Source organism: Propithecus coquereli, unplaced genomic scaffold (assembly GCF_000956105.1).
Source record: "Propithecus coquereli isolate 6110/MARCELLA unplaced genomic scaffold, Pcoq_1.0 Scaffold25, whole genome shotgun sequence".
NCBI classification, from domain to species: Eukaryota; Metazoa; Chordata; class Mammalia; order Primates; family Indriidae; genus Propithecus; species Propithecus coquereli.
Window position 1 is genome coordinate 995916 of NW_012148063.1, and position 13095 is coordinate 1009010.

General features: G+C 35.6%; 1 protein-coding gene across 1 annotated transcript in view; it reads right to left on the reverse strand.

Annotated features, from left to right (window-relative positions):
• Positions 1-13095, reverse strand: part of SYNE1 (spectrin repeat containing, nuclear envelope 1) — a 534160-nt gene that overhangs the window by 309746 nt on the left and 211319 nt on the right. Inside the window, 9 exon segments of the mRNA XM_012646782.1 lie at positions 597-709; positions 1549-1756; positions 2735-2938; positions 3619-3720; positions 5610-5792; positions 7007-7165; positions 7493-7643; positions 10013-10192; positions 12160-12788. Of these exon segments, the coding sequence (XP_012502236.1) occupies positions 597-709; positions 1549-1756; positions 2735-2938; positions 3619-3720; positions 5610-5792; positions 7007-7165; positions 7493-7643; positions 10013-10192; positions 12160-12788 (1929 nt within the window).

A 13095-nucleotide genomic window follows, 5' to 3' on the forward strand; every position in this document is an offset into this window, starting at 1 on the left:
CTCAACATAGTGCTTTGCTCAAATTAGCTGCTTGAAAAACTTGGTCAAAACCTCATTTGAACCTACTCCTCTGCAAATAATTTCTTAACTCTGCTTCACCATGGCCTTCTCTTTCCTGAATTCATACATTTTTCATAGTCAGTAAAACCTATAAAACCTGTAATATCTGTTACCTTAATCTAATATATCCTATCTCCACATTTAGACCGTAAGTTACTTAAAAAAAAAAAAAAAACTAGAAGCCATGTCTTCTTCTTTTTAAAACTCTCACATAATAATAATATACATAGATACAATTAATTATACTTTTACTTCTATAAAAATTAGGTTTAGTTTTGAATGAATTCTAAAGAATTGTCAATAGGCTGAAAAGAGAGAAGAAAGGAATCTAGAAATTCTCTAGCACTAAGTTATTTTTCTCACAGTACTTTTCACGTTGCCTAGGTCTCCTTCTGACTCAATAAGCCAAATTCTGTTAGGGAGGAAGAAAAGATGGGCGCAAATAAGAGGATCTGAAAAACATGATAAATTAGATCTGATCTGAAGGCACTTGAGTGCAGTTTGGGGAAGAAGGGAAAGGATGCCAGCTTCCGTACCTGAAGGTCGTGGAGCTTTGCCTCTAGAACTTTGCTGTCGCCGGTTCGATCTGATGATTCTTTTGCTGCTGCCTTTGCTCCTAAAAACCATTCCTGGAATTCCTGCATGGACTCTTTTGGAAGTAACAAAAATCAGGAATAAATCTAAAACATTGAATGGGCTTCCAGGATTACCACCATGAATTATTTCTGGCCTTCAGCCCATCTCCTCCTGCCTTCCAAAATATTCCAGAAAGAAAATGATAATATAGAAAGTGATATAGCATGATCTTCAACCCTGACTGTTCATGGTAGGATTGAGAAATTATCTCAGAGAAAGACTAAAATTTGTGTTCCCGGAATGTCTGATTTTCCATTGTTTTTCTTTCTTTTGGTGAAGAAAGATAATTAATTGACTCAATATGTAAGAGTACAAGGGGAGAAATGTTCCAGGGACATTAAAGCCATTTTTATGACACAGTAGGAACCAGACTCCTTATGCATCCACATCAGAGCACAAGCACAGCTGTGTGGAAGCGGAGGCGGGGACAGGATGGGCAACTCCCAGATTGTGTGGCTGCCACTGTCTCATGGCCTCTCCTAGCACCCAAGCTTATTGTGCCACTTCATTATGACATGAAACACTCCAGTAGTTACTTGGACAGTGGCTGCTGGCCGCTTGAATAGTGGAAGTAATTTTCCACATGCATGAGCTACATGTAGAAAATCCAGATCAAATTCAGAATCACCAAATTGTGGACTCCTGCTTTCTTGGGAAGAAAGAAGAATTCTGCATAGTGTGAGAAGCCTGAGCAAAGCACTTCTATTGCTCAAATCTCAAAGCACAAATAAATTTAAAATGATACCCTTCTGGAAAGTTTTCTTAAACTTTTGCTGGCCGTTTCTAGGCAGCATTTGGTTTGGAGTCTTTCTTATAAACAAACTACTCATGCAAAGGCCCGTCAGAACTCACCATTGAAGTGTTTTTCCAGAGAATCCTGCAGGCTGGCCTGGGTTTTGGAGCACAGCTGGCTCACAGCTTCGTGTTTCTTTATCAACCCGGTCATGGCGTGGCCCAGGGTCCCCAGCTCCGCTGAGTGGTACTTGCGGCACAAGCTATTGAGATTTTCTTGGGTAGAGCTGATGTTGCTCTGCTGACTTTGGAGTTCTTTTTGTATATCCTACAGATTAAAAGTATATCATGAAGAATATTCATCCCATTCAAGAGATACACTCTATTTACTCCACAGTATTTTTTTTTTTTAAATCTGAAATTGATGCTTTTGAAATCCACTCAGTAGTGTGTACATTTTGGTGGGACTTTTTGCATATTTGTGATAGATCTGTATTGCTGCTCTCAGAATTTTGCCATTTCTCCTCAGGAATAAACAAGGGTTGGAAGGTACCTAGGAATTGAGATGTAGTATAGTATTTCAAGCAAATGGAATAGGTTCTTATGGATCCCAGTCCATGATTTTGGGTTTAGTCACTTGATTAGAAACTATCGCAGTTCACATTCAATAGGCCACTTGAGCTTTGTTTCAGGGTCACAGGCCACACCAAAAGCACCAGTAGTTAATGTAAAAATATATGCCTTTAGTCTCCAGTACGGTAATAAAATATGCCAAAAGAGAACAAATTGGATATGTCGAAAAGTCAATTCAGTGCACGTCCTTTACAGAAGTTGATGAGGAATTTTATCTGTTAACACGAACAGACAACATGGAAGTGGAATGTTTTCTCAACTCCTTTTCCCCCCAAAAATATACTATTCTCTAGATGAAAGAAGTCACACTGACCAATAAAAATAATTAAGTGATGAAAAACTATCTGATATTCAAGCTGAAAAATTCATGAAAATGAAATATGTCTTCCATAGGCTTCACTTTTTTACCAAAAAAAAAAATCATTATTACAGCAATGCATGCTTTCTGTTTCTATTCATTTGTTCATTCTGTTTCTATTCATCTTTGATTTCTTAACACCTGCATTCAATTCTTCACTTGTTGTTTACTTTGCTATGTTCAATGTCATGAATAGTTGGTCTGCTGTTAACATGGTAATTGAGAGCAGAGGTTATATTTTTTATTATAGTCACCACAAATTGGGAGAACTAATTTCTCTATTTGAGTGGAAGCACTTGATAGTTTATTACTTACCTTCACTTTCTTCAATCCTTCACAAGTCTCAGTCTGGGCACAATTCATCAATGATTCTTCTACTTTTGTTAGCCATGTTGTTATGTCATTAATAAATTTCTCCACCTGTGTGCGTTGAGCAGTGAAATCTTTCAAGGTTCCTTTTGCTACTTCAGTTATTTCTCTGGCGTGTTCCAGTTTCTGCCTTAAGTCTGCTTCAATAAACTAAATATAAAATAAGATTTCGTTAAAATCTGTGAAGACCAGAACACTTGTTCCGTGGGAATTCTGTTCATATGCAGGTTGTCAAAAACACTTAAGCTTTACCATGGGAGCCAGATCCAATGCTAATATCCCTTTTCCAAGAAGAAAAATCAGTGGGCACAGTTGTCAAACATATTAAGTGATGGGAAAACAGAAAGAGTAAGGATTACAGTTAACACTAGAGGTAAAAGTGGCACTTTTGACTGAGGTTCCAGGGAAATGTGACATCACATTCTGGAAAGAGGAAGACCTACACAGGGTCTAGCAAGGAGGTGACCAAAACCTGTTCTCAATTCTCCTTGGAAAGACCTTTAAAATATATTTCAGGAGGATTAACTTCTCTGGCCCCCTAGTTAGTAAAAGGACTTACACTATAAATTGCAAAACAGTCTCAATTCCATAATTCAAACATCCAGGCCTATTTGGTAATCAAAACTTTGACTGCCATGTATGTTAAGATCCATATATTTGTTGGAATTATGATGATGACAATGAGGACAGATAAAGATATATATACATTTTTTTTTTTTTTGAGAGAGAGAGAGGGAAGGAAAGAGAGAGACCTGGAAAGACACAGAGAGACAGAGACCGAGAGGGGGATTAGTATATGGTAGTTATCACAAAACTGATTGAGTGCTTACCTGAAGGTCTGGTGGTGTTTCCGGATTTTTAGTTAGTTCTTTAAGATCATTAACTTTGGAATACAGTTCTTCCAGTCTCAATGTTTTGTTTTTAACTTCAGACTGCCAAAATATAAGACAAAGGAGAGAGGCTTTGTCTAATCAAAAACACTGACGTGCTATATTCGGCACTCAAAAATTTTGAAAACTAACTTTGTCAAAATACCCCAACTTTAAGCCAGTGTAAAAAAAAAAGATCTCTTGTTTCCTTTTCTGAGGGCTGTCGTTATTTATGAATGTGGAAAAACATTACAATTAACGTTCACTTGGAATGTGAGGGAGTAGGCAGAACTTTCCTTCTCTCCACTCACTTTTATGAGAAAAAAAGCTCCTGGAAAAAATTAAACACTAACCAAAAGTCTTGAGTCAGTGGAGATTTTCAATAGGCTAACTGTCATTTACTCATTAACTTTCATATCACTGGTTACTATGGCAGCATGAAACTCTTTAAGAAGCATTTCAAAGCAAACACACTTTGGGAGTGCACGGTATATGTAACATGAAATAAATATTTCAATAAAACTTGGAAGGATATTAAAGCAGAAATCAGGTTAATTAGGTAATTGCCATATAATATTTTGCCTTTTTTTGAACAAACAATAACATAAAAAACAAAAAAGAACAATCAGAGAATCATTTTGAAAAAATTAGATGCTTGTAAACTTCATTAGTTATTTGGGGGCACTAAGGAACATTTAATAAGTTAATCCTCTTAATTTAAAAATGGTATTTTGGTGTTTTGCAGATACTAACAAACCACCTGATGTTTTCAATTCAGAAAGTAATTTATTTACTGTATTTATGTAGAATAATAATCAGGAAGTAATAATTTCTGGGTCGTTATTACCTTTGTTTTTAATAGAATTTAATTGTAAATTTATTTGTAGTTTAATTTTTAATAACGGATGCTTTTAACACTTTCACAAAGTCCCTAAAAATTAAACAATCAACATTTGCAGCTGGTACAAGCCGGATCCAACACAAATCACAGTTTGAACTGTGATGTTAATTTGACATTAGAGATGACAACTAAAGAGACTGCAGTATCCACCACCCTTGTCCGTACTTTCAGTCTGAATCATTTCTTCTACTTCTGATTGCCTTAGAAATCAGAATGAGATTATAAAATATCTAGAAGGTTCTCTGGGTCAAAGACAGCTAGATAAGTAACACAATTCATTCACCTATATTTTTTCAGACTAAAGTCATTATCTTTTCATGCTATTTCTCCTTACCCTGCTTCATTTTTATCATAGCCCAGCTACTACTTGGCATTTTATATGTAATATATATTGCAATGTAAATTCCATGAGGGAAGGAAAAAAAGTTTCTTTTACTATGATATTTTCAGTGTCTAAAACAGTGTCTGACATATGTTAGGTGCACATTAAGAATCTGATGAATGAATAAATAAATGAATGCAAGAAATGGGAATAAAAGGAGTTTAAAGTCAATTGGTGACTAGAGACTCTCCACGGAAGCCTGTGACTCTCCAATCTCCAATTTTCTTCCATTTCCGAAAAGGAAGTGGAAGAATCCAGCACATAGCATAATAATGGCACATGGTGAGTACACAGCAAACAGTTTCTTCTCTTTGAATGAAGAAACATAGATACTAAATATCACTAAATTATAAATACTTCCAATTTGGTTTTCAAGTAGGAAGGTGCCACATTTTCAGATAAATGGGAAAAATTATAGATTTTATGGGCTTTTACTTTTGACTAATACTTTAAATTAAGAGCCCCAACTAGGAAGTGATAAAAATGCAAAAAATCCTCTTATCCATAGCCTATTCAAATTTCAAGCAAATAGGAAAATATAGTTAAGAGTTTTGTAACACTTTTATGTGTCTCTAAAAAGAAGAATGAACTTTAAAAAAAAGACAATTTTGTTCATATTCTGGTCGACAATGTACCACAAGCTCCTCTATGTAGGCATAGTCACTTTACCTCAAATTCTTTAAGAGATTCTTCGGCTCTGAGGCTGTTATTCAGGTTGCTGACGCTTTCCGCCAGCTGTGGAACAGAGTTGTTTGACCAGCCCTCGATCTCATCTTTACTTGAAAGCACCTCTTCCCAAATGGACAGGCTTACCCTCAGCCTCTCCATGTTCTCTTCAATTCTCTCTGACAACTAGGATGGAAAACAGAAGCCACGGCATTAATAGTCTGAGGCCTTAAAGTGCTCGTTTCCCCTCCAAAGTACTAAAAATGCTAGCGCCTCCTTCCTTCATCAGAAAGTTATATTCTGACTGAAAAAATTTTACAAAAATTATTGTAAGTTAATTAGTGCACCTGATTCATGTAAATGCTAACAAATACATAGATTGTTTCTGTCATTGAGAGAGAGTTGTCAGAATTTCTGAGACATTAGATTTTCATTTGTAAATTGGGATACTAACAACAGGTCTATTGGAACCTACTGTAATATTACTCAATATAAGGGTGAATTCTACAGGATGAAGGTTTATCTAGGGAAGTATCGTATTTATTTTTGAAAGTAATACAATAAGCACTTTTAATGCTCAGGTATAGCAATGGGCATTAATTAGATTCAAACGTGTTTATAATGTGAGTAAATATTTATGGGAGCAACCAAGTTTGTACATTTAAAGTATTAGTGCTTAACACTTTTCCTATAATAAGAATATTATTTTAAAAGTGGAAGTATATTGGGTTTTCAGATGTACTCAAATTATTTGATTATATTACACAAATGTCAATGTTTAACTAGTAAATTTAGCTTAAATAAGGGAACCCACGGTAGGTTAAACTTCTGAACCTAGATATTGATAACGGGACAACACAATCACTGTCTTTTTGATCGGGAAGGTAATATAAAATATTTATGGATCGATACGCAGAGTTTAAGGAGATCAAGTAACTTGTTCTATGGTCACACAGATACTAAGTGACAGAACAATAACTAGAACTCAAGGATGTAAGCTATAAGTGCAATATTTTCCAATATATTTCCAATGTTTCCAAAATATTTTCCAATTATAGCCTTATTACTTTAAATTATCATGTATTACGGTTTAATATTATATATGATATTTATAAATTATTCTTCTATTTTTATCCATAATTCCAGAGTTTTGAGAAGAAAAAGATTCAAGGCAATTTGGTATGACTGAAGCTATCAAGTGAAATTAATAAATAAAGCAAATAATGTTTTTACTGTTTCTAAACTTTATGTGATCACTGTTTTTCTTCAGAATATCATTTTGCATGTAGCATTGAAAGCTAAAAGTGGAATGCACATCCTTGAATAATCCTTTGGCCAAAGACATGATTGAGAAATATAAATATTTAAACTGTTCACAGAATCCCAGGTGACCATCTTACATCCAGCCATTTGTCCACGGTGCTCTCCATGTCTGTTTTTACCAAGATGAAATCACTACTGTGGATTTTTTTCAGCTCAGATAACAAGTGTTTTCCTTTACTGGTAAAATTATCCAACTCTTTCTGTTTATAATTCATTTCATTCTTGACAGTTTCGTGCTGTGGATATAAATGTTTCCTTAATTAATAAAATAATCAGTGATAAATCAAGAGTTTAAAAATATTTGCCTCTAAGAAACTTAATTCATGATTGACCTTATGCAGAAATAGTGATATTAATTAATCATATGAATATATATTATATCATTTTCTTGAATTGCTAGAATCCTAGGGTATCAGAATCCCTAGGAAAAAAAATTGAGCTTGTTAGCATGAATTATCCACATCTGAATGTACCGACAAGAAGAATTATACAGAGAATCACTTTATGAGTAAGAACAGATCTACTAAACTAGTCTACTAAAAGAAACAAATTTTGAATTTTACCTTGGAAAAAGCCCATTTTAGATCCTCTTGATCTTTTATAGTAGTTCTGGTTCCAACCACACTGCTGGCATTTTCTATGACTTTAGACACAGCTGACTTCAAGTTCTGATATTCTCTCACTAAGTCAATAAGTCCACAGCACTGACCCTGGCTGTTACGATTAAAGAAAATGTATTATTAGTGTCATGTGTCAGCAAAGGAAAGAATTCCTTACAATTAGACCTGCTATATCATACATGAATATATTCCTAGATGGATGCTGGAACCAAGAGAAAACCATATTTCTATATCCTGAGGTCAAAATATTACAGCTGGTTAATTCTACTTAATTCTAATGTCCAAAATATTCTTTATGAATGAAGACTACACACAACCATTAAAACAAAATCTATGGACTCACTGACAAAAAAGCAATATATATTCTTGGCAATTCCAACTTACTTAAAGGAGTCATGCAAATTTTTTGGTTTTTTAGGTGTTTTTTTCCCTGCTGTTTTAATAATTTCATAATGACAAATATTGGGGGAGGGGAGAGAAAATAGAAACCAAAACAAAAACACTGCTCAATAATTAAAATGCATGTGATATTTTCTCTTGCATTTCAATGTAACAAATTTTCATTGGATATGAAGTGCCTGAAAATTGTCAAAATAAAAAGATAGTTTTTGTTTATAAGAGTAAAATGCCTTTGAGCAAGCAAGTCTACATCTAGAAATTTTTCCAAAGAAAAGAAAGTAGGGAGTGTGCATTTAGATTTAGGTAAAATGACATTTTTTACAGCTTTATTTGTAATAGGAGAAAAAAGTAGAAATAACCTAATGTTACAAATAGGTCAATGATTGAAAAAATTATGATAAGTTCTTATAATAGAACACTGTACAACCTCTAAGAAATTACAATCTAGGAGAATGTTTAATGATATGGAATAAAGTTTGTGCAACATGGTTAAATTTAAAAAGCCTACATTAATAATCTACATTGTATAATATGCTCTCGATTTTGTTTAAAAGGCCTTTGTATGTGATATAAGGTGTGTTGAGGTACATTTTAAAAATGCATATGGATGTTTAATTGTTCCAGCACCACTTATGGAAAAGACTATTCTCCATCAAATTACCTTTGAGTCTTTGTCAAAAATCAATTGACCATATATGTGTGGGTCTATTTCTGGACTCTGTTTGTTCCATTGGTCTATATGTTTATCCTTGAGCCAGCACCACAGTGAAAGCAGCTAGTGTGAGTCCTCCAATTCTTTTTCAAAACTGTACTGGCTATTCTAGTGGGTCTTTTGCTCTTACATGTAAGTTTTAGAATCAGCTTGTCAATTTCTATGAAAATTCTGTGGCGATTTTGGTTGGGATTGTATTGATATTAAAAAAGACCTCAGTAACAAAAAAATCCCCCCAAAATGGTCAATTTGAAGAAGTGCTTTATTAAAGAAGATATACAGATGGCAAATAACATATTAAAATATGCTCATCATCAGTCATGAGGGAAATACAAATTAAAAAACACACAATGAGACATCTCTATGCATCTATTAGAAGGTCAAACAAGAAAATAAACACAAATTTCACTATATCAAGTGTTGGAAATGATGTGGTACAACTGGAGCTCTCACACAGGGCTGATGTGAGTGGAAACTCGGGTGACTCCTTCGGAAAATAGTTTGGTAGTTTCTTATAAAGTTAAGCATATCCTTTACTATACAACCCTGACTACCACTTTTAGATTATTTACCCAAGTGAAATAAAAACTTATGTACACACAAAATTCAAACATGAATGTTTGTAGATGTCTATTTATAATCATTCAATCCAGAAAGAACCCAATTGTCCTTCAACTGGTGCATGGACAAACTTCAGTCCACCCATTCAATGGAATATTCTGCTATACAAAAAGAACGAACTACTGATACACACAACATATGTTGTGCTCAATAAAAGAAGCCAGACTAAAAAGGTAACATTCTATTAATATATGGCTCCATTTATCTGTATTCTGAAAAAAGACAAAACTATACATACAGAAAATTGATCAGTGGTTGCCAGGGCTGGGGGTGAGAGGGAAAGATGAGGGAATTGAGATTCTCAAGACGAAAATTGTTACCGTGAAATTCAATAGCTGATAGTTATATAACTGAATGAGTTTGTCAAAACTCATAAAATTGTATACTAAAAAGAGTGAACTTCATGTATCTAAATCATGCATTAATTACAAACGAGTACAACGAAACAAAAAAAAAGTAAAATCGGAGGTTAAAACCCTCTTGGTTTCACTTTATAATTGTTGACAACTCCTGCGTTCAAGCATTGAATTTCACATGTAATTATCTCAAGTTAACATCCCCAATAAAGTTCTATAGAACTAACATTTTTAATGTTACTAAAGCAACACAGAATATCTAAGAAGGCAGATATTCAACTCTTGATCATATCAATGTAAATCAACAGTCAATGGCCCAATGTCACCAAATAAGTGGGAAGTTAAAAACACACACTGTTAGGTTTTTTTACTTACTTTTCATGAATTTGTTTTTTGGTATCATCCCAGGTAACCTCTAAACGATTTATCTCCCTGTCAACTTCAGGTGCGAAAGCTACCTCTTTCTGGGCAATTTGCTTAGCTTTGTCTTTCAACCAACATAATTCATGTTCATGAGAATTTAATTCATCTTCTAGCTGATTAAACACTCGCAACCTGTGAATTAAAATGTTTTACTATTAAATTACTAAAGGTAGTTAACTAATATTTCTTCCCCATAAGCGCAAGATAAGTCCATAAAGCACACACAAGATAGCTAGAAAAAAACTTTTAACACATCAATTAAATTAATGAAAGATGCTTTTAAAGTTAATTTTGTAAAATACTCAGATTATGGGGTACTCAGATTGTACCTCAGAAAATTTTGAGAAATTTCATTCTTACCGTTTACCTGCAATCTTCTATTAATTTTGTGTTCTCTTTCTTCTTTGCTTTGATGGTATAAGACTTCTAAGACTAAGACTGACATTGTAGGCCAAGTAGGTGAATACTTATTAGAAAGTTATTGGTAAGAAATGCCTCTGGACCATGAGGTTCAATCCACATAAACAATATTCAAGGATCACAGGTGTTTCGTTCAAACTCAAAATAGTTTTACTGAGCTCTATAAAAAGTATGTATTTTAAAAACTTAAATTACCTACATTATTGAAAAGATTACCATGAGAAAATGATCATTATTTTGTCCCTTATCTATTAATGTTGGGGTATTTGTACAAAGTGTCCACATAGAGGCAGTCACTGACTCCTTCATTCTTACAGTTTAGTATGGTGCTTCGGTTTATAAAGTGATGATACACGATTATCCTATTTAATTCCAAAAACAAAGTGGCTGAGTGTAGGCATTTTCATTACCCCCACCTCACAAGAAGACAGGTGATTTGCTCAAGGTGATACAGTGAAACATAAGCATGGCTGGCATTTAATAAGCCCATTGATTCAATACAGCATTTCCTGTAGCCGATGTGTGACTTTGGTGTTGAGTTCAGTGTTGAGGCTACTGATATGGCTCTTGAGCCCAAGCTGGGCTTTCTTCTCCAGCAATTTTAGAATTTCCTGTCCTCTTGGCCTGAGCAGGCCAGAGAGGGGTCAGCCACCCTGCAACACCAATGCTACTGCTGACTTCCTGGGTGAGCGACACTAGGCATCTTGTTCTCTCTTTACCCTGCAGGCTATTTTTTCCTCCCCAAATCCCATTCCCTTTTGTAAATTTATTGCTAAACTAGTAAAAGAGTTTATTGCCCATGAGGGCTATAACCTCAGGAGCCCAGTCTTTAGCCCTGATATGAACTCAACTATCATCCAGCTAAAGCCTTGACTTAATGTTTGATTGTGGGTAAAAGGAAACAAATGGCAATGGTCTCAGCAGGGACAACATAATCTACACCATTATGGGTACCTTGGTATGAGTGCATTTTAACTACTTCTTTGCCATCTGAAAAACTGAGATAGAAAGCAGCCCTGAGAACATCAGTGGGGAGAAGGTTCTATTAAGAAGGAAAAAGAAGATTGAAAAGAAGTCTACAATTTTAGGGAAAAAAAAATCATTTGTCAAAGTTACTAAGGAACTTACCCTTGGCCCCTTTGCTTCTCTATTGAACTCACCTGATAAAACTCCAACTTTGCTTAAACCCACTTCTCTGCCTTCTCTATACCTCTAAGCAAACAGCTAAAAGTAGTTGTGGAGAACCACTCTGCCCAGCTGACTGTCTCTGCTTTGAATGAACCCAGACCTCAACCAGCTGCTCATCACCTTCCTAAGCTCCTCGCTACAAGAGAATGATTTCACACCATTTTCTCTCCTCCAACACCTGCCTTCATTCTTGTTACAGGAGATGAGTCCCTTCCCCATCAGTAAAAAATCTCTTAAAAATAGATAATATGATCTACATGCTGTCTTGTAAATAAGGTCTCAGAGTGGCTCATATACAGCTTTTGGAGAAATCCCTAAGGAAGCCAAAGAAATTTTAGTACTTCTCAAGCATCAAATTCATCATTGATTTTATCTTCATAATGTTAAAAAAAAGAAGTTTCCAAATATGGTACTATTAAAGTTTTGCACAAAAGGTAATTCAGAGAAAATACGAAGTAAAAGAGAGAAGTGGCTGCAACGGTTTGCTTTACCTCTGCTGAAGGGCCTGGCGCGTAGGTTCTCGGAGTCGCTCTTTGTCAGCCCTTTCTTCAATGTCCTCGATGCTTCTCAGCAACGCCTCCTTCTGGTCTTGGAATGCTTTTTTCAACACCACCAAGGCATCTGCCTCACTCTGCTTGGTGCCCAGAAGGTTCTGGATCCTCTCTAACTCTACACAGAGCTGATCGGCTGTGGCTCTGCAGGAAGTCCTTTGCTCAGAGCTCCCACTTTTCAGATGGTACTGGGCTTTGGTAAGAATGCCATCGAGACTGATGGCGGTTGACTCTAGTGTTTTAGCATCTCGAAGGGCATCATTTAGGTCCTTTTCTAACAGATCAGACTGTTTCTTATTCATACTGTTGGTTGCTTCCACCGTTTGCCTCAGCCGGTAGAGAGCCCCGGACAGAGAGGCGTGGCTCTGCAAGAATTCTGCCAACTGGGCCAGGGCAAGCTGCCTCCTCTCCACAACCTGGCTGGCCTCCTCAAACAGCTGGAAGCAGTCCTCTGCCTTGCTCTGCAGGAGGTGAATGTCCTCTGCTCGGCCCAGAGAACCCAACTTCGCCAAGTGTCCCTGCAGACTCTGCCATTCTCCCTTCTTGTTCTCCACTTCTGCTGCGTGGTCCTGGGAGGGAAGAGAGAGGTATTGACTGCTCAGATACGCTGCAATTTATGACACATATATGCTACAGGATTTGTGATGTCAAGAGATATTTTAAGTGCTATGGATAGCATAGTATTTAAAGGTCATCTACAGTAGATCTTTTAAAAATATTCATAAAATTTCCCGTTTTGCTCATCTATATATTTCACGTAAAACACACTCTGATTTGGAACTTTGTCATTAATTCCACGGAAAAGAATTTCTTCATGGGTAGAAATTGTTACTTGAAAGATATTGAAAATTTGGAAGATTTTAAAAGATGTATTTT